At 37.9% G+C, this 27,999-nt stretch overlaps 1 protein-coding gene and 1 long non-coding RNA gene across 3 annotated transcripts in view; one reads left to right on the top strand and one right to left on the bottom strand.

Annotated features, from left to right (window-relative positions):
- Positions 1-314: 314 nt before the first annotated feature.
- LOC116507991 lies at positions 315-3,419 on the bottom strand. Its single transcript, XR_004255258.1, has 2 exons — positions 2,914-3,419; positions 315-1,774 (listed from the first exon to the last, which is right to left on the bottom strand). It is a non-coding gene; the product is annotated as an uncharacterized LOC116507991 (long non-coding RNA).
- A 246-nt stretch (positions 3,420-3,665) lies between these two features.
- FBXO11 (F-box protein 11) overlaps positions 3,666-27,999 on the top strand; it is a 73,865-nt gene continuing 49,531 nt past the window's right edge. The window contains exon 1 of one of the 2 annotated variants that reach the window (XM_032216426.1): positions 3,666-4,288. In XM_032216426.1, coding sequence (XP_032072317.1) covers positions 4,057-4,288 — 232 coding nt within the window. In that variant the 5' untranslated portion in view covers positions 3,666-4,056. The remainder of the gene's footprint in view (positions 4,289-27,999) is intronic. The other variant, XM_032216427.1, reaches the window with a different exon arrangement.

Here is a 27,999-nt window from a genome sequence, read left to right as displayed (position 1 = left end):
ATTCAACAGGCATACTGAATTGCAAACATGCCCTATTAACAGGACCACTGTCTATTGTTATTGTCTTTTTAATGACATATGGCAACTTGGTATCTCAAGTCCTTCAATACAATTTTCTCAAGTATATAAATTTGATCTCTAAATTACTTTTTTAACAAAACTTTGCTCAGTCCCAACTTTCTTTGATTTTAGTCATGGAACTGCATTGTACTTGTGCTTTAATAATATTTTTTAACTATTTAGTTCAGAATAGTCATTGTGGCTTAGGTTTACAAGTGCTAATTTTTTACTTTTTTAAATAACTACTTATTACACATTTTCTTATTGTTTTTAGGTATTAAATAATAAAGTATTTATTTCCTGTAATTTAATACTTTTTTTAAAAAAATCACTGTATATTTGTCAAGGTTCAATGTACTTGCCAATTGTTATTGTCCATCCTCACAATCAACCAGGCTATGGGAAATCTTTATTATTCCTAAACAGGAACAGGACAGGAACTAAACTGCATAATTGGCAGCGAATATCATCTCCTTAGCCCAACATTCCATCTCCAGCAGTTGCCAACCAATTATTGCCAGAGTGAGATGGTGGTTCTTGTTTGTATATAGTGGTTGGTTGGAGAGTTAATTCTCAGCTTCCTTAACATAATCAACTGTAATCATGACAACTGCCCTCCATTGTCAGCTGTTGTTCTTGGAATCTTAAATGGCATTCTGCTCTATTAATATTATTGTATCAGGAGAATACATAATTGTGGCTTGGTCTTATTAGCGATAGCTTTCAATGTAGAAATCTAACAGTGCAGTATCCATCTGGGAATATCTGTGCAGTATTTTTAAAAACATAGTTTGGTTTGGTATGAACTATGTTTGCTTATTGTCCCAGGATATGAGGTGTTAGAAATAGTATGCTTGTTCTAGATAGTATCTTGAAAGTATAGGAAGTCCTTGGATTATGATTCTAATTGGGATCAGGATTTTCATCAAGTGAAGTGGTCATGCAAGACACATAACTATGCTGCTTAGTAAAGCAGTTTCAGCAGTCCCAGTTGTGCTCATGTGATGCTGTAACTGGTCATAGATATGGGTTCTTACAAGCATCTAAATTTGGATCACATTACCAAGATGTTGCAATGGCCAGAATTTCAAGGGCTTATTGTAACTACCATTCATTCAGTAATATCATAACTTTGAAAGATCACTAAATGCATGGATGTAGTTTGAGGACTAATAGTGAAAAAAGTGTTTCATCTAAGTTGTAAATTATGCGTGGATTTAGTGGGTCAAAGGATACACAATTCTCCTTGGCTGAATGGCTGCACAGATTCACAATATTTTGGAGAATCTATGAGCTCTTCACACTGTGGTAAGTGGAAGGGTGCAGCAGCTTAGATAGTAAAACATGAAGCATATTCAGTTGGTGAATATAAACCGTACATCCATTTAATATAATCATTGCCAAAGGTTCACTATTACTGTCAGACCTCGAGGCACGATGGCACATCCAAGTCTTCAGGCCCCATCAGAAGGGTAGGTTTCAGTCTAGGTTCTGTGGGAATGAGGGCAAACATCATGACAAAAAAACTCTCTCTTCCTAGATCTTGTGAGATTACATTTCTTAATAGATAGGACATGTAACATGCCTCTCCTGCTGGATCTGCTAGATAGGATGAGTAGATGTAACTGGAAAGAGGAGGTCCCTCAATAAATATGTTGACAGTAGAAGATTCTTCACCTTTAGTCTTTTAAGAATGATGTCATGTTGCTTGCTTCTGGTTAAGAAAATAGCATTGGATTATACCTATGACAGTTTCTTGGAAAGTTTTATGGATTTTTATATATGCAAAAAATCAAAATGGAAGAGGAAGATAACTTTTAATGTAACAGAATTTGGTGGCACTAAGAGAGAGTTTATCTCCCATAGACACAGATAGTATCAGAAGGATATGACTGAAATTATTAGGGTTAAAAGCATCAAATAGGATGGGCAAAACCAAAGTAATTTAGTAAGAAATGTCAAACATATGACAAAGAGGCTGAAGATGATTTTGAGATGAGGAATAAAATTAAATAGCTATCTAAAGAAAGACCTACTATAGTAATTTGTAATATTAATTTTTTCTAGTTGTAACATAAATGTAAAAATGTTCTAATTATAATAAAGAGATTGGATTTTTACAAATTCTAAATTGTCTTAAGACTAATAGATCATAGAAAAAAAATTGAGGGATAACCTTTGATATAAATCTATTGGTATACCCTTGTAGTTTCTGTAGTTATAGAAAACCTATTGCAAATTTCATAGCTTTTATAATAATCTTTGTGGGTTTTTCATGCAATGGAGTAACATAGTTAACCTTGCAGAGGTGAGGGGATAACTTATAATTAAATGCATTAAAACAAATACATTATCATGAAAACAGATATAAAGGCAGTAAAAATTAAAACCAAATGTTGTAGTCATAAAAGCAATTTGGAAAGGTTAAACGTGATCAGGAAAATAAAAAAGGGAATTTGCCAAAGACACATTAATATAAGCAGCAAGCAAATTTCTAATCCAAGATCACAAAAACTGAGTAGGTTCTCTAGCACAGCAGATGGAGGATCTAACAACTTCAACACTAAGTATGCAGCTTTAAGAGAGAGGACATTTTCAAATTGTCCAGACAAACTCAACTGACTGATGCACCCCACAATACATTTCCAATGCTGTTATTTTAAAACAGAATAGTTTTAAGAAAAGGGACTGAATCCACAAAATATGTCATATTGGCCCCTCAACTGAGAAAGGCTATGCTCACCTACTCCAGAACACTGTAGTATCCAAACAGAAGAAAGCCACCCAGCAAGAAACATCAAGAATACCCCCTTCCAAATGGAGACCATTTTCCAAAAAGTATTTCATACCTACCCTTTTATACTAGTTCCTTGATATATTTTCAGCCTCCCTGAAAACCGGGGTCCCAGATGAACCAAGCTGTCAAATCAATTTCCCTGATTCAGAATTAAACCACCTTTTCTTTTCTGCTCCACCAGATTCCCCACTCAGGAACTGATTAATGATTTCTTTGAAGCTGAGATAATCATTTATAATAAACTACATCACTATTATCCCATGCTCCTTCACTTCCATTCTTTCTCGAAAGAACGAAATGCTTCTCTTTCTCTGGCAGGAAGACAATTTTTGAACTCTTTGTACTTCTGACCCAGTTCAAAGACGGAACCCCCATTTTCTCCCTCCCTTTCCTGAACCTAGAATACAGCTCTGGACAAACTAAGGGATTTTTCTGCCCTGAGTAACCCTCCCCAAGCCTTTCCCGCACTTCGTTGGCCTCACGCTTCTCAGCTTTTTATACAGCCCCCCTTCTCTGCAGCCTCCTCCTGCCACCCCACCCCGCGCTCTCTCCTCCCACTAGCTTTCTCGGCTCTCTCCCTCCCTCTCCGCTCCTTTTTTTTCTCCACCTCCTCAATACCAGCCGCCCCTCGGCCTCAACATGCAAGCCTCGCCGCGATTGGCCAAGCAGCCTCATCCTTTCCATGCGGGATGCGCGGATTGGACGAGCCAAGGCTTGTCGCCTTGCCCGTTGTGAGAGTGTAGAGAGGGGACGGGGAAAGGGAGGGCCTTTTCCCCTCCTCCCCCTCGCTCTCTCTCTCTCTCTCTCTCTGGCAGTGTCCATGGCTCCTCCTGCCACGGAGAGGCGACGGGCTTAAGCCGAAGCCGGGCCGGCTGTGGGTGACTCCCTTGAGAGAAACCTTTTTGGGGGGGCTGGGGAGGGGTGGGAGGGAAAAGCGCGAGCTCCAGAGTAGGGGAAAGGGGGTCACCAGCGGCACGAGCATCCCCCTCGTTAACCGCCGCCGGCGGAGGAGAGACCCGGGCGGCAACGGAGGCATAGGAGGAGGCGCCTTCCTTTTCTCTGAGCGAGCTCCTCTGGGCCGGTCTCCTCAGCCAGGAAACCTTCCTTCCCCCTCTCCTCCTCCTCCTCCCCCACCTCCCCTCCCCAAGTCTCGTTGCCGGAGGAGCGACCCCCTCTCCTCCCCCCGCCCGAACCGGCAAATGAACTCGGTCCGAGCCGCCAACAGGAGACCCAGGCGAGTGTCCAGGCCGCGCCCGGTGCAGCAGCCGCCGCCACCGCCGCCACCGCCTCCTCCTGTTCAGCCGCCTCAGCAGCAGCAGCAGCAGCAGCAACCCCTGCAACTGCCGCCGCCACCTCCACCGCCGCCGCCGCCGGAGAGGAACAACAACAACGCCGTAGCTGCCGCAGCCGCTATCGCCGCTGGGGAACGGGGTAAGCGAAGGAGGGAGGGGCGGCAAGGACAAGGGCGGCAAAGGGGCGCGGGCAGAGGAGAGACGGCGAAGCGGGTGGGGTTCCTTTCTCCCCCTACCCCCACCCCCTGTGCCAGCTCTAGATACGCTTCCCCTGTTCCGTGGACCTGTTAGGGACATAGGCCGCGCTTTGTTTGGCTCGGGCCCTCCTTGAGCTTTGGGTTGCCAATAAACTATGGGTTCCTCTCAGGTACTTTTGGGTGGGGGTGTTGGGGGGGTGTTGAATGGAGAGCACAGAGCCTCCTCTCGGTTCCCCCAAGAGAAAAAGGGAGAGTAAGAGGACGAAGAGGCCCCGGGTCCTTTCCCACCTTCTCCCCGGTGGTTTATTTTAGCCGTGGGAGGCAAAAGCTTCCCCCTGTGTCCGGGACACGGTGTGTATCCCAGTAACTTGTGTTGACACATTTCCTTTTATTCTCTTTAACCATCTCCTCCTCCTCTTCGGCGGCGGCTCTTCCCTCCCTCTCCCCCCCCTCCCCGGGTTCTCTCTCTTTTTGTAATGGTGTCTCATGGAGACAAGAACTGCTCTCTCACCCCCTCCTCTTCCTCTCTCTCTCTCTCCCCCTCTCTCTCCTCCCTCGCCCTGCCCCAGTGTTTTGCTGCGCAGTTTGCATGGCTTTGGTTACCCGGACCCCCGAAGAAAAAAATGATCCGAGATAGGGAGGGATTCGGAGGGTGGCACGAAAGAAAGGAATTGCAGACCCCTCGTTCCTACATAGGCGGCGTTTTTGTCAGGGGTAGATCATCGGCCATTTATTTATCTGCTTCCTTCTCTTTCCCCTTCTCGCCCCCTTCAGTCTGTCGCACCACTCTCACACACTGGCCTAAATAAAAACCCACAAATATTTGTTCCTGGTGTCAGGCTGCTGCGGGTGGCGGTAGAGAAACCTTCGTCGTTTTTCCGCGCGTGTGAAGGTTTCAGTTCCCTGCTTGTCGGTCGGGGCCTAGCATAAAAATAATAAGATTGAGACCAATTAGACAAGCACCATTGTTTGAAAGAATTGGAAATGTAATCATGAAAGGGATTCCTGTTTTCCCTCATTCTCTAATAGAATATTTACATGATCACCGGAAAAATGAAATAAAACCCAGATCTGGGTGTCTGGGGGCGGGGGAAAGTGTTGGAAAAGGAGGAGGGCGATCATTTTCTCACTAGGCTGCGTAACTGTTGCCATATTAATTGGCTAGGTTTCTCTCCCAGTGTTGGTGTGCTGTCGTCGCAGGGTTATTTTCTAAAGGAGAAGAACGGGTGGGATCGGAGGAGACATTTTGCATGTATTATCCATTGGGTTGGATTTTAATTTTTTATGCACTGGGTGTCGCACCTTTCTCATAAAAGGGAAATGACCTATGAATTTGGTCGGTTAATAAAACACCTTTAGCTGTTGTCAGAAGAATGGCTTTTGTTTGAGTATGTAGGAATAATTTACTAGGGATAAAATGCTAAAATTCAGAAGTACATGGTGATGTTTTTTTTTTAAGATGTAAGTGAGGGATTGTTAACTCTGAACTTGTTCATAAAGAATCCCAGGATGCTTTTAATTCAGCTCTGGCTATTCCTCACAATCCAATCAAACAAGAATGTTGCAGGAACCAGATTATTTTTAGAAGATGTGGGGTTTTTTGCCTATAGTTTATGTAAAATGTAAAAATAATTTTGATACAATTACATAATTATTAATGTTCTAATGTATCATTTGAAACAAATCACTTCTTTTGAATATCATATAGACTTTTTGCTTTTGGATTTATGTAGTAATAGTTTCTAAATAGTTTAGCAAATTTTGTGAATAGTGAAAAATACAACTAAAGTAACATTGCATTTCATTTGCTTACTACTTGATTGAGAATTATAACATAAATGAAATAGATACTAGATTTCAGAAGTAGCGTTCAAGCAGTACTGATTAGCTCCTGGAAATTATTTTTCCTGTAACACATTAAAATTGGATAATATCCTTCTGTTTATGTCAAACATAAATATTCATGCTGCAACTAAGACAAAAAGGAGTACATCTAGTTAATCATGGCAGGTCAGATGAAGGAGATTTTATGAAGCTAGATCAATGATTAACACATAGAAATGCTATATATTAAGACATTTAATTCATTGATTGAGAAAGTGTTAGAGTAACAAATTTATAAAAAAATAACTTTAAAGTGCTTCTTCAATAAGATTTTAATCTATCATCATTAAAAGTCTTTAGCTAATAGCAGGCTTTCCCTAAGTTTTGATTTTCTGGTATTTTAAATTTCTATTTAAAATCTTTAAGGCTATTGGCATATGTATGTATGTATGTATGTATGTATGTATGTATGTATGTATGTATGTATCAGAGGTGGGTTCCTGCCGGTTTGGTCTGGATCAGGCGACCGATAGTAGTGGAGGTGGGAGGCTCCACCCACCTGCCCAGATGCTTCTGTGAGTGAGTGCCCATACCAGTAGTAAAAAAATTAGCAACCTATCTCTGGTATGTATGTATGTATGTATATGTTGGTTGGTTGGTTGACCGTGCATCTTGTGGTTCAGTCATGAATAAAGTTGTTAATGAATGAGACTTGAGTTGTAAAAATGTTACAAATTCAATTTGTTCCCTAAACCTCTTTAACAGAAAATCTACCAAGGGAATGGTTGACAGGAATTTTAAGAGAAACCAACCAAGTGAAAGAGTAAATGTAGGATACAGTTATTAACATATAATAAGATAAAAAGGTAAATTACACCCTATATAAGAATTTAAATTTTTTTAGATCTACAATATAGCCAAAAATCAATAATTTATTCATGAAAGTTTTAAAAACGTAAATTTGGCCTGGTATTTGTGTCTAAAATTTAAATCTGTTTTTCAGTTTGTTTGGACTGTTGTATTAGTTTGGTTTGAATATTCAAATGGCAGTGATAATTTCATCATATAAATGATTTAGTTGACAGGATTGGAATGAAGTATTCCTTGCTCAATGCATTGTAAAAATAGTGGTGATTTAGATTCAGGATGAACATATTCAATCTTAATAACTTGCAGATATAAAAAAATGAATCTATGTGTAAACCTTGAACATTGTCCAAAGAATAGGTGAATTATAGAGTACTAAATTGATGACTTTTGTTTATTTATTCCAAATTAATTGCTATCTTTCAAATATCCTGAAATAAGGAAATATACTGTATTTTTTGGAGTATAAGACACACCTTTTTTCCTCTAAAAAGAGGCTGAAAATCTGGGTGCATCTTATACACCGAATACAGCATTTTTTGCCTCCTGAAGCCCCGCTCCTTCACCAAAATGGCCGTGCATAGCCTTATGGAAGCTTTCAGTGAGGTCCTGATGGCTGGGGAGAACAGAAATGTGTGAAAAATGGGCCGTTTTTTGCTCAATTCTGTCCCCCCCCCAGCCCCCAGGAACACTCTATAAGCCTCCATAAGGCTATGCATGCAATTTCTTTGACAAAAAACACCCCGTTTTTTGCAAAAAATGGTTCTTCTTTGCTTGTTTTTGCCCTCCCCCCAAGGAATACTCTGCAAGCCCGCCCAAGGCTATTCATGCCTTAAAAAAAAAAACAAGCCTGATTTCGTGAAAAATGGGACGTTTTGGGGAGATTTGCAGAGTGCAAAAACTTTTCTTCTCCTTTCAGAAAGCTGTTTAATTAGAGGGATTGATGAGAATTACATTGGTCAAGTGTTGTTCCAGCAGAAACAAAGTTTTAGGTACTACAGGTTGTCAGAGTTTTCCTTCTCCAGCACATGGATAAAATACACCTGGAAACATCTACCTACCTACTCTCTCCCTACCTACTTTATTTCTCTCTCTCCCCCTCTATCTATATATCTACCTACCTACTCTCTCCCCCTACCTATCTATTTCTCTCTATTTTTCTCTCTCTATCCCTCTACCTACCAACATACTACTCTCTCCCTATCTATCTACTGTATTTCTCTCTCTCTATCCCTCTACCTACCTACACACTCACTCACTCTCTCTCCCTCCCTCCCTACTGTATTTCTCTCTATTTCTCTCTCTCTCTCTCTCTCTCTCCCTTTATCTACCTACCTAACCTCTCACTCTCTCTCTCTCCCCCTACCTACCCTACTGTATTTCTCTCTCTTTCTGTCCCTCTCTATCCCTCTATGTACCTACCTACCTTTTTAAAAAAATTGCCTCTTCAAAACCTGGGTGCGTCTTATACTCCGAAAAATACGGTATGATACTAGAGAAGTAGTTTTTTTAAAATCAAGATAAATGTAAAAAAGATGCTTTGATGGTATTTTGAAGAGTTTTATTTTAAAGATTTAAAGTGCTAAATAAGCAACAGTTGTTCAATTTCGCAAAAGACTGTCCATACAACCCAATTTCTCTGAAACTATTAAAAAGTAATTGTTACTTTTGTTAGTTTTTGGACAATAATTTTATTGATTTATTTATCTTTTAATATAAATTATGTGTAGCCAATCAAAAACAGTATTGCTAAAGAAGTGTTGGTTGATAACCTCCATGTTTCATTGCATGTCTAGCATGTATTCTGATATTCATATGAATAGTTTTTATTTTAGTAAAATACTTGCTGACACCTGTATTTGCACATGGAGCTCTTTAGTTCTGTTGTTGTGATAATGAGAACAATATGATAGAATTTGCTACAGATAAATTAGCATTTCATACATACCTGACAAATCAAAAGCGAATCCAGATTTAATTTATGCAAAAAGTTTCATATTCAATATGTGATGTATTTTCAGTTTTAAAAATATTTCTGCAGAGAAGAGGGTGGAGCTCCAACACCTCTGATGGTGACAGATGTAGCCTTTGACTTTATATTGGGATATATTGGTAGTAGTATATAAGAGGAAATTTTCTTTCACAGTATACCAGATATGATGCTCATTTTACAATGCTAAAGTAAAAGTGAAATAATTAGAAGACAGTTTCATGAAGCCAGATATGTACAGATTGAAAAGTATCTGCACTAAATAAAGTTTGAAGATTATTAATTCAGACAAAATTCATGCTATAATGAGTTTTATTTTTCATATTATTTAATATCTATAGTCACTTATTTGAGGGAGAGGAAACTGCATATATGAATTCAATGTAGTGACAATGTATTTTTCATTAGGTTTGATATTATTTGTATATATTTATCAGAATCTGCACTTAAAAATAAATTTCTGTTTGTGACATCTAACCTTTCATGGAAAACAGATTTCCTGAATATATATATATATATATATATATATATATATATATATATATATATATATATATATATATATATATATATATATATATCATTTAAAAAAATTAGAATTAAGCAGTGTTTTTAACAAGTTCTGTCTGTCTGTCTCTGTCTGTCTGTCTCTCTCTCTCTCTCTCTCTATGTCTGTCTCTCTCCCCCCCCTCTCTCTCACTCACACACACACACATACACACACACTGATTAAAATGGAAGCAAAAGCTGTGAAATAAAGCTTTGGTTATATATATTTTGTGGTACTGTACATGAATCTAGAAAAATAGGCTGTTTTACAAAGTAATTTGTGAAACTCAGACACATTTCTGTTTTTAGATGCTTTGTGAAACTAGCTGGCAAAAAGGTTAATAACATCTGTTATATTTTTAGCTTTATGCCAGTCTGGTGGATGCTGTGTAATCTTCTATGCATTTCAATTCCTTGTTCTCATTAAAAAAAGCCAACATTCAAATATCTCAAATACTTTTGAGATTGGTGAATATTTTATTAATTGCTGCAGAATAATTGTTGCTGAATTGTTTTACTAATTATTCTTTGAGTTATACTTCACATTATTTTAATAGAGACATAAATTTAATATATAGAACGGAAATTGAAATTTATAGAGTGCTCTGTTTTCATGTATGCATTTCATTCACTCAAGGGCCTACCTATATGTTTTAGCACTAGCTCTAAATCCTATCTCCTGATAATCTTAAGTATCTGTACTAGATTTGGAATGAGTATTGAAAGTGATGAATTTACTGACTGCTGTCTATTCTCTGTGCCTATATGGACTATGAAATACCCTGCTTTTCAATGGCTTATGATTCTCATAATTGTATGAATGTAGTAGATGAATATTAATGTATCTTATGACATTGAGGCATCTCTTAAGCCATATAGACTGTATAAAGTGAACATAGACATATAAAAGCACAAAGATACGTATTTGGCTTCAGTTAATGAAATTTTCCATCCCTGTATTCCACAACGATAGAGTTATATTTGATTTTGTACTTCAAGGATGGATAATACATAGCCTGATCATAATGGTCATTTTTATATTTTTTTAAAAAACATTTGCTTAATTAGATAGGTACAGTCTGTTCTGATTTATTTAAAAAAATCACATTTAATTTAAACAATCATCTCTTGTAAATATGAATATCATCCAACATACAATTAGCACAATGAATAAATACAGGAATAAAAAAATAAAATGCAAGCTTGGCTCAGACTTCATATTGAGACATAATGTAGTTTTTAGCTTAGGTATAGTATACAATATGTCACATGTGCTAGAATGATTTGCAAATATGCAACTTTGTATGTTGTACAACTTAGCCAATCATGTTTTATTCAATAAACCATATTCAAATAACTTACTGATTAAGGTAATTGTATGCCTTCTACTACCAACAGATGGGAATAATTTTCTCTAATATAAAGAAAAAGGAGAAGTTACTGCTTCTGCTGAAATGTTGCCACTTTCTTAAGTGTATGTGTTGTTTGATGTGAAGTGCCCATTATACCCGGTATGTTAGAAAATAAATGTTTAAAATGCAAGGTAAAGGTTTCCTCTATCCTGTTATGTGGGCAGTGCTCATCTTTCTTACTTGGCTGGTCATGTGGCCAGCATGACTATACAACAAGGCACATAGAATGCTATTAGCTTCCCACCACACTGGTACTTATTTATCTACTTACATTTGCCTGCTTTCAAACTGTTAGATGGGCAGGAGCTGAGGCAAGCAAAAGGAGCTCATCCTGTCATGCAGTGCACATGGGCTGTCAGCTTTCCAGCTGATCAGCTCAGCATCTTTAACTGTTGAGCCACCTTTAGGAGGTCATTTATGTTAATACAAAATTTAAAACAACAAAGTTATTGTTGGAGTTATTATAGAGCCAGTTTTCAGTATATTGATGTGGCCAATCATTTTTCCCAATTTCTGTGGTTTGAGGTACCAAAAGTAATAAAAGGCTTTTATTTATTTCATTTATATAAACATCTAGTTTATGAACCATAATCTCATGCAGCTTAACTATCATAATAACTCCCAGTATCACTGGAAAAAACAAATCCCAAATATCAACAAATAGCTTTACTGGGCCTCAGTCAATTCTACTCCAACATTGGGCTGAGCTTTCTAGAAAGCAAGGAGGGTAGGTACCTGCCAGGGTAGGTACCTAAGAGCAGGAGCAATTGTCAAGAAGGCACACTGCCTACCATTAGATGACAACATTTAATGAAAGGGACCTGGAGTATGCCCATCGTATCTGACCTGGTAAGGGAAATACCTTGAGGGAGGGTAGTCAAGAAATTGGAGACATTGTTCTTAAAAGATCTTTTGTTTTTACTTTCAACGAATTCCAGAATATATGTACATTTGACTCACCTGAAACCAGCTATAGTTCTCCAGAGAAATGTTATGCCATTAGTGATGTTACAGTGGAACCTTCTAAACTTTCCAAAATTTCTTTCAGAAATTTTAAATTCACTTATATTGCCCAATATATGTAAAAGTTCTTTATTAACCAGTTAAATTAATTGATCATAAAGTTTTAATAAAATGTGTCATGAATTAGAAAATGAATATTTGATAAGGAAACTAATTTTAAAGATTATATGTATATATATGTTTTATCTGCTTTTATTGCTTTTCTTAACTCTAGAGAGTAACAGATCCAACTTTGGAAGAAAGTCTGCTGAAAAACATTTAGTACTTGAATTTGTGGTTTTTAAAAATGAACTCAGGTAATTGTTTGGAAGTCATTACTTAAGGAGTCAAAGAAGTATGTACTATATTTCTATCCCATATGCTGTGAGAATACAGCAATATATAAAACCAACTAGGTCTGATGAACACAATGTGAAGGTTTTACACTATATGAAAAGAAAATCAGTTGTCATAAAGTCTATTAACACCTTTTGATAATTATAGTATAATATAATATCTTAAATTCCAGTTGCAATTCTAGATGTGTGTTGAATACATTGAAATACATTTGAATACATTCAGTTAATGTGTAGGATTGCAGATGGTGCTCACTCAAAAATTGCCTTTTTAAGAAACATTTGGGTACTTGTTTGAAATATTGTATAACGTTTGGTTAGTCTTTCTTCCATTTGTTTCTAAGAAAGCTGAAAGTGTATGGAATGGAAGATACGTGATAGAAGCATAAATTATGCTTGATTTGGAATACACATAAAACTCTTTTTAACATATTCCAGAATGTAACAGATACATAAGTAACAAGTATTTATTACTAAAGACATCTGTTTGATAAGCTTCTGGATATGCTACTGTTGTACCCTTAGGCCTTTGGCTCAATTTCCATGGTAAGACATAAAACAGCAAGTGTACAAATGTAACTCCCATGAAACAAAAGGCTTTACCAAGGTAGCATTAAGAATATATGTGAAAAATGCACAATATTATCTGGCAACAGTGCAGAAGTACTGTGCTTAGGATATGATGGCAGGTAAAATAAGCTTTATAAATTGAAATCTAGATTTTATATCCTATATGATTAAGAAAAAATATAGCCTATTTTTCCAGCAACAATATGTCACTGGGGGTGGCTGATAAAAATTAGAGCTACCTGTACTTATAAAATGCTTTTTTAATATATTTGGTAAATAGAATGTTTATTCCCATCAAGTATACTTATGAGGTCATTAGAATGTAAGATAAGAGGGGTGCCAAGTAATGAAAGCAGTATTATAATGCAAGCCCCTTGTCTTTTGTGTGTGTATTATGTTATAGACACACCCCAAAAGGCGGAACTGCTTTCATTGTTTTGACAACAGTAGCGGAAGATTGCAGATACCATTATTAAAGGCTATTGATTTTCAGAGTAATATTTGGAGAAAGATTGCATAAATGAAACCCATGTTATAAATTATTAAATTTATATAATTTTTCCCAATCTGGTAACTTTCTAAAATGTTGAGTTTAATGAAGTTAACTAAGGATAAACTTTAATATATCTGAAAAGTACTGGATTTAGAAAGTTTCCCTCTGTTTATACTATCCCAGGGCTTTTGTATTTAGTTGAAGACAAGATATTGATTTAAAGCTCTGACAAACCATGATGTTTGACTTTTTGATCTCCCTCACTAAATATCAAAACTTAACAGTGAAGGGAAATTGCCTTCATAACTATGTCTATGAAGTATATAATTATCTAATTCATAGTTGTCCCAAAAGTTTTTCAGGAGGCAAGTGGACTTACTTTGTTTTCCCTTGAAGATGTTTCGCTTCTTATCCAAGAACTGAAGGAGCTTCTTAGATGAGAAGTGAAGTCAAGGAAAAACAAATAAAGTCCAGTTGTCTTTTGAAAAAGCACCTTTGGGACCGTCATAAATACCTATGCAGACCAAATTTAGGGATATATGAAACCATGTATTTATAGTCTTTGTCACTTTCCCATATTTTACATTTTGTTTTTATTTTCATCTCCAGGGAAAAAATAATTTAAATAAAGTTTTAAAATGTACACTGATACTGTGCTGGAATATTTGGATAGAAAGGAACATGTATAAGTGAGTATACATGTGTTGAGTGTATGTATCTGTGTTTGTGTATCTTCATGCATGCATCATGCATGCATGCATGCATGCATACATACATACATACATACATACATACATACATATATGAATAAAAGTGATACAGGTTATATACCTCCATAAGCAATCTAGCTCATATCAAATGTACCAATGTGATAGATACATTTAAAATAAATAAGATGCAAGATTTATATTTGTATTTAAGTATTTAATTTCCCACTCTTCTGATTAGTATAAATAGGATCACAATTTTATTGGTCAAAATTATACAATGGAGAATGCCAAAAGGGGGTATGCCAAAAGGCTCAGGAGGAACTATATAATTTGAGATTTCAGTGGTATTGTTAACTATGTTGATTCAATATGTATTGCTTTTAAGTTAACAATTGTATGAGAAATGAAATAAAACTTGGTTATCGAAATTATGATACTATAAATTTAGGTTATTACATTACTGACAACTAATGTAATTCAAAATTAGGCTTTTTTCATATTTATATAGCTATTATTTAATTATCTATGCTACCTTTTATTGTGTTCCAACAGAATTATGTTTTGAAGTGGGAGGTGGATTGTTTGGAATAAATCTATATAATTACTTTGAGTGGATCAGGGCTGACATGTAGCCAATAAAATTAACTTAGGAGCAGTAGTTTATTTATGTATTTTATTTATTTAGCTTGTCAAGCATGTACAAGATAACAGGTATAAGTTTAAATATGGACAAAGAAAGGAAATGAGTACAAATAAATGGGGACAGTACGACAGGGACAGTAGACATGCTGGTGCGCTTATGCACACCCCCTTTATGGACCTCTTAGGAATGGGGTGAGGTCCACAGTAGACAGTTTTAAGTTTGAAGCTGTGGGGGTTTGAAGATGTAACAACGGAGTCAGGTAGAGCATTCTAGGCGTTGACCATTCTGTTGCTGAAGTCGTATTTTCTGCAATTAAGTTTGGAGTGATGAAATGAGACAGGAAATAATATTCGTTGCCTTTTTTCCCCCACTGATGCTGCTTTAAGTGGTGTAATTGAGGGAAAATATTTACAAAAAATGGAGAACAGCCTTTTTTGAAGTAGGATTGGAGAAACATCACAGTTTGCTTGAAGTATTCCAGATACATTTTTAGCTTCCAACCCAACTCTTAAATTGATCTGAAAGATAACTAAAATGAAAATAGCTAATCCTGTTTCATTTAAATATCCTTCTTGCCTTCAGTGTACTTGTGAGCATTGTACTGTGCATTTTCCTAGCATTGTGATCTCCATCATTTCTTGAGTAGCAGAGAGAAGAAGAAAGATGTGTACTGATTGGTTCCTCATTATGAATATAGTAGTTTACTTTACTACCACAGTGTTCACTTTACAACTGCAGCATTCACTTTATGACTGCCACAAAAAAGATTGCAAAGTTGAGTGGACCACATGGATAACTCATTTTATGACTTATTTTTATAGCAACTTAAACCATGATGGGCAGGATCCATAGAGCCGAGGTGGCAATAGCAATAGCAGTTAGACATATACCGCTTCATAGGGCTTTCAGCCCTCTCTAAGCGGTTTCAGCATATTGCCCCCAACAACAATCTGGGTCCTCATTTTACCCATCTCGGAAGGATGGAAGGCTGAGTCAACCCTGAGCCGGTGAGATTTGAACAGCAGAACTGCAGAACTGCAGTCAGCTGAAGTAGCCTGCAGTGCTGCATTTAACCACTGCGCCACCTCGCCACAGTGGTTAGGGTGCAGTACTGCAGGCCACTTCAGCTGACTGTTATATGCAGTTCAACGGTTCTAATCTCACCGGCTCAAGGTTGACTCAGCCTTCCATCCTTCCGAGGTGGGTGAAATGAGGACCCAGACTGTGGGGGTGATATGCTGACTCTGTAAACCGCTTAGAGAGGGCTGAAAGCCCTATGAAGCGGTATATAAGTCTAACTGCTATTGCTATTAGAGTCAAAAGTCAAGGGCTACCATATGCCAATAGCACTATATATTCATAATGAATGACTACCTACAAGAACGGGTTCCATATCTGTCTGTCTGTTTATCTAATCTATTGCAAATTTAAACATTCAGAGTTTGATTTCATGGGGAAAATAATTAAAGAACTGAGTTTAGAAATATGAAAATATTAAATCTATTATATATCAGTCAATGCAATAAAAGGGATATGTTTTTAGTGGATTTTTTCTTTTTTTTTCTAGGTGATTTATGTTTAAATAATAAAATATTAGTGGAATTGGCATTCAGCTCAAGAGTTTTAAAAAACTTTAAAACCTTTTTCTTCTTTTTGGTTTAAAAAAATCATATTCTGTTTTTTAAGATTAATCCTTTCTCAGTGATATAATAAGCAGTAACTGTACAACTTTTTCAATTTCTCTGTCTACTTACTGATACTATATGTTTACATTAACTTTTTGATTTTTCTCCTTTTTAAAAGGTTTTTATATAAAATGATTAATTACAAAAGGAAGAAAAGGGAAATAATATTTTAAAAATATGACAGTGATTTAGAAACCATACTGTTGGAACAAGCAAATTTTAAAACTTTATTTCTAAAAAGCTTAATGACAGGCAAAGGACAGATTCTAGCTTAATTGTGTAGAATTGGTCTACTGTTTAGATAGGTGCTATATATTCTACCAAAATATAATTTGTTGTTATTCAGTATTTTTTCTTAATTGTAAACATATATTAAATTTAATGCAACTTCCAAAATTTATTTATAACTTTTTGCTAGGGATTATAAAATATGCTCTCATTTCTTTAAAATTTGTGACATTTTACTGACACGTAAAATATGGAGTACCAATAGGGCAATTAAAAGATATTGAGAGGAATAATACATCAGTTCATTTTTTTATGAAGGCTTTGTAAAATGGCTGAGTATAAAATATTGCCATGGAACGAGAGCGAAACACTGGAATGTGTCTCTTAATTTTTCAAGCCTTTTCCTACTTTTTGAAAATTACACCATTTGAAATTTTGAGTTTCAATGATGTTAGGTTAGAAAACGATACAGAAACAGCAAGGGAAATGTGGGCAGTGCAGTGTTCTGGACTGTATGCAGTTTCTTTGGTAAACTTAAGATGCTAGTCTTATATGATCTATCAGTCTATTTATATAATGCAGGTAGTCCTTATCAACCATTTGTTCAGTGACTAAGGTTGCAGTGGTGCTGAACGAAAGATGACCAGTCCTCAAAAGTTTCAGGTATTGCAGCAACCCCACAGACACTTGATTGTGATTTTGGCACTTATGATGGTTGCAGCATTCCGCAGTCATGTGATCACCATTTGTCACATTCCCTGTCAGCTTCCTACAAGCAAAGTCAATTGCCATTGTAACCCAAGGACCCACCTCTCTATGCTCTGTTGTGTCTTTAACATTCATATATTCTGTTTAACAATACCAAGTTTGAGTGATTTGCAGAAAGTATCTTATCTGCCTTTTTCTATATTTAATAAAAATTCTGTATGCAGTAATTGCCAAGGACTGAATTTGAATATTGTCAGAATTGATCCATTTAAGGACTTTTTTTTATTTTAACTCACTTCAATAAACTAGTGGTAGATTGATATTATCCCTTTTCCTTAAGAGAGAAATCTAAAATCTTTGGAGTTTGCTATTAAATGCAGCACATGCTTAGCAGAGCATACGTGGAAAATAACTGTTCAGTTATTTAATAGGTTTTAAGTTTGTATAAATTATAGAAGTGTGGTTAAATAATTTAATGCTTTTCTTGAAGTCTTCAAAAGAGCAGCGTGGTGGCCTAGTGAGGAAGTTGCTTGCTCCCACTCAGAAAATTGAGAGTTCAATGCTAGGTAGCGGCAGATGTTTCTCTCCTAGGGTGCAATAGAAAAAATATGCTGCGATCTCCACATGGCATCAGGAAGGGCCACCAGCCAGTAAATGCTCAGCTCCAACCAGTCACCCCGACACTACCCGGAATTAAAGGATTACAGGATTGTAAAAAAGGAGTTTTTGAAGACTTGAAAAGTGTTATTAGCAATATTACTACTGATGCACCATATTAAATCCTAATGAAGAAACATTGATCCATTTATTTGTTTAAGTTTTTTATTTTTCCATTTTCATAACATATAATCACATGCGTACTATTACATAGTCAACATCATATTGCATTATTAAATGTTTACATCAATTCACCTTACCATCAGCTTCCAAAAACAATTATTGGCTCTTCTGCTCTCCAGACACCATATTTGTACGTTATCCATTACTTTCTTCCCCCTCTCTCCTCCCCCTCCCTACATCCTTTCTTCTCTGTCATCCTTCTCTACTTCCCCTTCCTCTCTCCTTGTCCTTTCTTCCCTTTCCGCTCCTCCTTTCTCTCCTCTTCCCCCTGCCCTCTCTTCTTCCCTTACCTCTCTCCTCTACTTCACACTCTTCGTCTCATTTACTTGATGTATTTCAGCTCCTGAGGGAGCTCCATTTTATATTGATGGTATTTATAATTCCTTTTCAGTATACATATTTAATTTTCTTCCTTTTTTTAAAACAGAGAACAAAAAAGTATACATATATAATTGTGCTTTTAACTCCCTCCCCCACCCGCGCGTATTTTTGGCCGAGATGTAGACCTGGTTACAATTTCCAGCTATTCCATCATTATATTTATATAATTATACATCCTTACATGCCCCAATTTGTGATTCTGTCTTTAAATCTCAATAGTTTCCCATTGTAAGTATATTTCATGTTCCCTCTCCATTTTTCCATATCTTGCATTAGATTACCCTTAATTGTCTATAAATGGCAGTCCTTACTATTCATTGTTCATTATAATTCCCTTAATCTACTATATAGAATAACAAATGGTACACATCTCACTTTATTCCTCGTCTTAAAGGGTCTGTATATATCCATGTTTCATATATTTTAACCCATGCTTAATTGTCCTTCTATTGTTATATTCAATCAATTAGCAACAGTTTAATAATGTAAAAAAGTGAATCACAAACCTCTGCTTTACAATCTCCCCATATCAGTTTCATATTTGTCCATATTCCATGTATTTTGACCTTTATTTAATTATCTTTCCATTAACATATTCAATCAGTTAACAACTCAATTTTATTGTCATATTTAGGAATAAACCCCTTATCTTAGCTTTATATTTTCCCACATAACAATTTCTAGTTGTCTGATTTTTTTCCTACTAAGTCTTTTGTCCCACTTCTCTGTTCTTGCCTTCTCCCTTTTCTTTGTTTTGACACATCCACCCTCTTCAATTTTCCCCACTCCTCCTTCAAAGAAATATTTTATATTTCTCTTTGTTGGGGCATAACCTATTTCAATTTTCCTTATGCCACTGTCAACCTCCGAAACATATTTTGTCTGCTTTTTATTCTTTATTCCCTTTTGTGGAAACATCCCCCCCTTACCATTTTCCTTATACCGCTGCCAAACGCAATTGAGTTTTTTGTCTGCTTTTTATTTCCCACCATTTCTACCCCTTCATTATCTTTCCCCCATTCTTCTTTCCCTTCTTTAAATCCCTGCTTCTCTGGGTTCAGAATTCTATTTAGGCTTGATTTTAATGATTTATGCATATTTTTTAATAATTTCACGTAGTTCTTAAAATTCCCAGTTTTCCATGATGTCCAGTTCCAAAGTTACAGTTAGTTATACAGTTCTTCTTTCAGAGTTCTGATCCACCTTACGTTTATCTACTTCAGCTGCTATGGGGAAGAGCAACGGGAGCCATCTTGGTCTTTTGTTCTTCCTTAAATGTCCATTTTCAAAATTGCAGTTAGTTATGCAGATTTTATTTTGAGGTTCTGATCCACCTTAAATTTAGCTAATTCAATTTATGTAAAAATGGAAGAGAAGCTGGAGCCATCGTGATCTTTTACAGAAAAAAAAAAGAAAAGAAGAATTTCATAGTTTTCCATTTTTTCCCCTTGCTGCCTTTCACCTCCGGTTGGTTATCACTGCTCAAAATATATTAATTGGGACAACTTGCAAACAGCCACTCAGGTATGTTCTTTGCCTCCTGCTTTTCCAAATTCTGATTTATGGCAGTTGGTTAATTAAAACTTCCTGCACAGTCAAGTTTAGGTTATCAGTGAAGATGGTGCTTTTTTCTTGATTTTTCTCCCTAATTGGAGTTGCTTAAGATATATTAGTTGGAAGAAGTTCAGACAAAATCCTTCGGAATGTTTGGTTTCTATTTCAAATCCAAAACCAAATTTAGAGTTTATATTTGAATGGGTTTGTCACTTCTCTGCTTTCTCACTTTCTGTCTGAATTATTTCAAACAAATAGCTTTTTTAGGGGCTAGTGTTTCAACCCTCCATTTCCCTTTCTTTCTTTCCTTTTGCCAAAATCCAGATCTGTCTATTACTGTTATTTGTACTCTCAAGATTCTTTGACTTTCCAAGTTTTGATTTATGTCTGTGGGTGAAATGAATCTTCTTACCCCTCTTTCATCTCATCTCCTGTACGCTCCTGTTCAGTGCTTTGGCTGGAAGCCAGCTTCTGTGCAGCCATGTTACCATGCTGCTGCTCCTACTCCAATTCAGAGGGAAAATCTTCGACCTGTGAGGGACCTATTGCCTCCCTCTGGGTCTGATGAGACTCTGCCCCTTCCCCCCCCTCTAGGGGGTTTCTGATCCAAAAAGGATCTTGGAATAGGTTTGTCAGACAGGGTTCATGTGAGGCTCTTAAGAGCTCACACATCCCACGTCTGTCCAGCTGGAGAGCTTCCAGTCGAATCAAAACATTAATCCATTTATGTTGCTGTAAATTAGAATATCTTTTAGGGGGTACTTAAGAGTAAAGATTTAACTATCAATCTCTTCCATTTCTTCCACCAATGCTTCCATCTAATATTTGTTGGCATCTCCTTAAGTCAGTTGTGTATGGCTGCTGTCCACAGCTGCCACTTGATTCTGAAAAAAGACATAGTTGGTTTAAGGATTTGGAAGTATGCCCTAAGTGTGCACCAATGTGCACTCCAAAGTGCGTTTTCCTCCTTTGAATCCAAAGTCCAGTGCAGTACTAGTATTTTGAGCAATTTGAGCGATGCAACACTTTGCTGCTTTAAAAAACAGTGTTAGTTTAAAACAGTAACAACAGCGCTGGGTATATATAGAATACAAAACTGTCTTGAGTTTTAAAACCCCTTTCTGATGTTCCCCATTCAAGAAGAATACAATATTCTTCTTGAGTTTTGTCCCAAATTTGAGACAAAATGAAATTTCATTTTATATTATTTCAAAGATTTCACTATTCAGATATTGATGTTTTCTTTCAAGCCACAGTAATTTAAAGCCAATAAAGCTGCAGGAATGAGCTCCGTTTTTTTTTTAATGTGACTGGACTTTATTGAGGGAGAAAGGAGGAGTGAGAATTGGGAATAATTTGTTATGTATACCTTGCTGCCAACTAGTAGGTAGGGCTAACTGCTGCTTTTTTAATTCTGAAAAAGAGTTCATGCTTTCCTTTTCAAAGAGGTTGCCAAAAGCAAAAGTTGGTATATGCATTACTAAGAACCCAGCCAAAGCCACAGAAATGTATTTTACTGAGGTAGTGCTGGTTAATTGTAGGTACTAACACTGTTAAATTGAAAAAAAATGTTGCTGTTTGTTTGCTGAAATCTTAGTTATGCAAACAAGCTGCAAAAAAGCCTATTTAGCTGTTGCTTTCATTGTTTATTATAAAAAATTCCTAACATAGTTTAAGTTTTTTTAAAGAACATCCTTCTCTGCTATTTTTTGGGAGAGGAATTAGTAATATTAAACATAAATTATTAAGCTGCTTACTTTTAGGCCATTGTCTGACATAATTATTTAATGATTTACTATATTGGTGTACCTGTCACTGGCTTGAAAAAAATAGAAGTGAAAGGATGAGGTACAAATATTATTTTTCAGTCAAAGTTGGAGTTCAACAACTATATTGAATATTAATTGCATAATATGATCATTATTCTGTATTTATATATTTAACAAGCTGTTGCTTTACTTTTTAATGTATAATTTAATTTACATGTTATTGATATTGTTTATCTGTGTTAAAATAATTTATACATGACAAAGGCATTGGATATTTCCTGTTGTGATGAATTTCTAGCATACATATATACTAGCATTTGTTTAGTATTTTAAATCTACACTATTGCTATTATATGTATTATTAATTTCTCTCTGCCATTATGAAATCAGATACTGGAAGGCATGTTTGTCATTAGCCCTTGTCCTATAAAATGTTTAGATTACAACTAAAAAAGTCAGTATCATAAATAGCTCAAACTGTAAAACATTGGCTAGATTGTTCTTTTCTGTTTCTATTTTTTATTTCTTGCTTAGAGAAAAATGTACAGAAATCCCAACCCTTAATGAGGATTGGAATTTTCATTGTTTATGATGTGGTCGCTAGGTGAAACAGCACATGATCAAATGGCATAGCAGTGGCAACTTGGTAGGTAATTAGACTAGGACTATGCTATTGTTAGATGTGGGTCTCATGCTTTTCTGACCTGCTGTGCTTGCCTCCACTATAACTCCCCACACTCACCTATGTCCGCCAATCACATCCCCCCCCAAAAAGGGCACATTATTTATATGTGTGTGTGTGTGTGTGTGTGTGTGTGTGTGTGTGTGTGTGTTGGGGAGGAGCACAGAAGGGGTGTAGGGAGAAAACAAGTGGTATGGGGCAGAGCACAATGTAGCAGAATGAGAGAGCAGGGCAGCAGAGTGCTGGGTGTAAAAGGCCAGAGGTTAGGGAGAGATGGCAAGTGGTGGGATGGTAAATACAGGCAGGCTGCTAAGTGCCTGAATTTTGATTAGATGTTTACTGGGGCACTGGATTGGCTGTAACTTGGAGGACCAGTTGTAATTTTGAACCATCACTGAATGAATAGTTGTTAAGTGAACTCTATGTATACTGTAAATTCAGATGAGGGGGGATTTATATTTCCATCATTTCTGAAGTTATATGGATTCTTTTAAAAAATGTATATCTTGCTTATTTTAGCTTTTTGAAGTTTCTATACTATCACCTAGAAGTGAAAAAGCTAAACAGCGAACATGGGAATTCAAAACAGTGCAACTGACTGAATTTACACAGATCAGTTTGAGAATTATTGTTGTAAATGTATAGAAAATACAAATAGATACTTAGTTATTTCAGCTTCCATAACTAAAAATGAATTTGAATTTGTTGAATTATATAAATTTAGTAAATCATTTTAATGTCTGATATTTTAAAGAAAAATAGTTATTTAAAACTATAAATATAACTTTAGTATTGTTGTTCAACAACAATAAGTCATGTCCAGAGGTGATATTCAAGCAGGTTCAGACCAGTTCTGGAGTACCAGTAGCAGAAATTTTAAGTAGTTCGGAGAACTAGTAAATACCACCTCTGATTGACTCCGCCCTCATCTATTCTCTGCCTCCTGAGACCGGGAGGAAATGGGGATTTTGCAGTAACCTTCCCCTGGAGTGGGGAGGGAATGGAGATTTCTCCATAGCGGGGGAAGTAGCATCCAGACTGGGTTGACTTCATCCTCTCTTTGATTGGACTGAGCCTGACAAGACCTTTAAGCTACGTCCCTGTTGCCAGGCAATCCCAGTTTTGACTCAGTCCCTCAATTTGAATGGCTGTGTCATCCTAGTGTTCCAGTGGAATTCGTGAAATATTGGATTTATTTGTCAAAATTCAGTTTTGATTCGGGCTGAGTGAGTAGCTACAGTATCACCAGATATCCCAGACTGTGTGGTGTTAATTTGCCATTAACCCTTAGGGGTGGCATGCAGACCAACTATCAGTCTGTGAGGGCTATTCAGTCTGACAGCATTGAAGATCCACGCCTCTACTTTATTTCAAAATTGGTTAGCCAGGCTATTGAAAGGAAGCCTTAAGTCAGCGCAGGAGCGCTCCGTCGTCCCCTTTAGAGGTTGAGTGATGAACTGCAGCTTGTCAAGACACCGCGGAGCGCCCACACTCCTTTAAATTGACTGTCAAGTGAAGCAAGCGGCTTGGAGAGCTCTCTAATGAGCCGTTCCTTTGTCGGAAGCAATTTCTGAGGCTTTTTCAGCAGCGGAGAGGCGCGCGGCAGCTCTGAGCAGCACAAGCCGCTTTTAACCATTTAACTGACAGAGCTGTCAGTTGCTTTTGGCGCCAGCCCAAGCCACGATCCAAAATGGCGGTCACCAGCAACGCAGAGGACACTGGCAGAAGTCAAGTCCTCACAATTTCAACCAACAGCCTGATGGGAAGCGTGGAGGTTTTCCCACCTGCACCTGTCATCCCAGTGGATGCCCTCCAGGGGTGGGGGCATGCCGCAAGGCAAATTCCAAGACAAAGCATGTATCCTCTCAAGCCTCCAAAGTGGCCAGACCTAGCTCCAAATCTAAGCCCATTTCAAAGTATGAATGAGAGAGACATTTCATTTCATTTATTGAATTTCTATGCCGCCCAATCCTGAGGGATTCCGGGGGGCTTACAGAAATGAAAAAAAATTAAAAGAATTTTTTAAAAAGAAGGCCACTTTGAGAGTGAGGAATCTGAGAGACACTGTCCGGTAGCGGTTCAAAGGGGGTCACCCATTAGTGTGTCCAATACCTTATGCAAATCCCAAGAAGGGTACCTATGTACCGTGGGTGGCTTAAGATTAAAGGAACCTTGAGAAACCATCTGACCATAGGGTGATGAGTCAGTGTTTGTGACCTACTGCACAATAGCACAGAAGAGATTGCCGATACCTGTCTCCTAATAGTATTAGGACCCAACCATTTATCCAGGCCTGCTTGAAGGAAGTCCAGGATCTGTGGGATTGTGGCTCGAACAGAGTCAAGATTGTTAGTGGAACACCACGTGCAGAATGTGCTCCATGTAGCATTGTAAATTCGCTCCGTGGATGGTCTATGAGCAGCCTGAATAGTCTATATATGACCCTGGAGGAATATTTGTCCTCCTTCAGGACGCTCCGCTCAAGCGCCAGGCGGTCAACTGGAGCCACTAAGGTTCCAGATGCTCCAGCGACTCCTGGCTGAGGGAAACAATCTCTGAGGGATCATCCAGGGGCTGTCCACTGAGAGAGACCGGAGGTCGGCAAACCAAGGCCGCTGGGTCCAATGTGGGGCAACCATTATCACCTTCGCCCCCTCCTGCAATATCTTTTGTATTACCCTGGGAATCAAGTGTATAGGTGGAAAGGCATAAAGGAGACCCTGAGGCCATTGGCAGTGGAGAGCATCCACCCCTCCGCTTCCTGGTTGCTGGCTGCAGCTGCCACTCCGAATTGTCCACCTTGGTCCGGCTGAGCCAATCAGCCCTGACATTGTCCACTCCCGCTACGTGTTCTGCCGTTATAGATAGTAGGTTTCTCTTGGCCCAAAGTCCCAGTCTCTTGGCTTCTAGCATGAGGGACTTCAATCTGGTTTCTCCCTGTCTGTTTATATGAGCCTCGGTGGCTATGTTGTCCGTTAGGACCAGAATATGCCTGCCAGTGGCAGAATGGCGAAATTGTTTGAGAGCCAGGCAGACCGCCCTGAGTTCCAACCAGTTTATGTTGTGAGCCTGTTCCGCCTGGCTTCATTGTCCCTGCACCATCTGCGTGTGTAGATGCCCCCCCCCCAAAGAGACTGCCATCCGTAGTAACCAGCACACGATCCGGAGTCCTGAAGCATTCCCCCTTGGTGACAGCTGGGGACTTCCACCATATCAAGGATCAGGATACCTCTGTTGGTAGAAGGACCTTGATCTGGGAGCAACTCATGAGCCTTTGCTGAAATGGTAAAAGAAACCATTGAAGGTCTCTTGCGCTCATGGGACAATGCCAATTGCAGACACCATGGTGCCTAACAGCTTGGACAATGTAGCTAGGGACACCCTTTGCTCCCTTCTGACCTGGGAAGCTAGCTCCTTAAGATTTTGTTGCCTCTCAGGGGACAGAAAGACTGTGCCTGACACTCAAAGCCCCTAGGTGAATCAGCCTCGTGGTTGGTTGCAGATGGCTTTTGGCCAGATTGACAGAGAACCCATGATCTCTCAGGTCGATATGGTAATGTCTAAGTCCCTTGGGGCACCATCCAGAGAAAATGATTGCAGTAAAAGGTCATCTAAATAGCATTGGAGTTGTATAGGCACCTGCCTTAGGTATGCTGCCAATGCCGCCATCACCTTTGTGAAGACTCGGGGCGCAGATGACAACCCAAAGGGTAAAGCTCAATACTGGAAATGGTGCCCTAAGTAACAAAACCTGAGATACTGCCAGTATTCATGAGCTATGGGTACATGCAGGTAGGCCTCTTCTAATCTGTTGGCTGCTGGCTCATTCTCCAGATTTATTGGCATAGTTTAGCTTCAATTTCTATTGATTCTTCTTCCATTGCTTGCCATGGTTTTGTAAATATTCTGACAAATCCTATAGCTATCAGCCATCCAACGTAGAGGAGGCTAAACATCCAATGTCATGTAGGTCAGTACTATTTTTATTGAAAAGCTGTACCAATAACATCTGGATGCTATCTTGCTAGCAGCTCTTCCTCTTTTCCCTCAAAGCCATTCCGTCTTCCCTCTACAAAAGCTTTTGGACTTGTTAAAGAACAGACTGCTGGTCCCACTTCATCTTATTAGAGCTACAGGTTTTTGCAAATAAGAGAATATCTTCTATTATATCTGGGTGTGGATATGTTTACTGTAATGAATTTCAATATACTCCTTCCATCTGTGTTTCATCTTTTATGAATCAGTTATTGTTACTAATAACTATACAGTCCTTGGGCATTTTTTCACATTCAGTTTGAGATTGGAACTTTCTTCTGAGGCGATCAGTTTTTTCTCTTTTCTTCTTGGTAATTTCAACAAATTGCTTTCTTATATTTCTTGGCCTTTAGCAGTCCCTTTGTGCGCTCAGTGTTAACAATTTTCATTTCATTCCATACTTCTTTTGGTTTCCTATGAGTTTTAGGACTTCAGAGTAATTCCTAGTATTTTTCTTGGAAGACGAAAGGTACATGCTTAGGAATATATTAGGGAAACCGGTTAGCTTTGTTGTTTTGCTTTAGCTTGATTTGGAATTTGTACATGAGGTGTTGTTTTGTTTGTTTTGAACACTGTTGGCAATTAAAAAAGAGCAGATTGGCAGAAACAGATAAGTCATTCTGCTTTATTTCTGTTTCCTAGGCCATATAGTTCAACTGTTTTCTTTCTTACTGTTTCCAGCTTTGACATTCCTGTCTCCAACCATAAGCAGCATATTAATCACCCTCGTCTTTTTCTGCCTCAGTGGTTCAAGCATAAACTTGGATAAAGGTAAAGGTTTTTCCCCTGTCCAGTTGAGCCCAACTTTAGAGAGTGAAACTCATCTCTATTTCTTAGCCAAGGGAGCCAGCATTGTCCGAAAACATTTTAGTGGTCATGTGACCACCATGACTTCAGTATATGCCAAGGCACATGGAACACTGTAATCTTCCCACCAAAGTGATACCTATTTATCTACTCACATTTGCATGCTTTCGAACTGCTAGGTGGGCAGGATCTGGGCCAAGGATGGGTGCTCACCCTGTTATGTGGTGTTTGGGTCTCAAACCCAGGCTGTCACTTTCCAGCTGAGAACTCAGTGTCTTTAACCACTGAGCTCTTGTGCCCCCGTAAACTTGGATCTATCATATTAAAAATTGTCCATGAAATCTAGTTGATATTGTCTATACATGTAAGATCTCTGCTGTGTGAGCTGCACTGGATGCTTGTTTGATTCCAGGTCTGATTCCAGGCATTAGTTAATACCTTTAAAGCTCTTTATGGCATGAGGACATGTTATCTGAGGAACTATCTTGTCCCAAATATATCAACTCATCCCACCCAATAGGCAGGAAGGCCATGTTACAGATCCTGTT

This window comes from Thamnophis elegans, chromosome 4 (genome assembly GCF_009769535.1).
Source record: "Thamnophis elegans isolate rThaEle1 chromosome 4, rThaEle1.pri, whole genome shotgun sequence".
Classification (NCBI taxonomy): Eukaryota; Metazoa; Chordata; class Lepidosauria; order Squamata; family Colubridae; genus Thamnophis; species Thamnophis elegans.
Note: the sequence above shows the minus strand (reverse complement) of the source record. Positions and strands in the feature narration are given on the sequence as shown.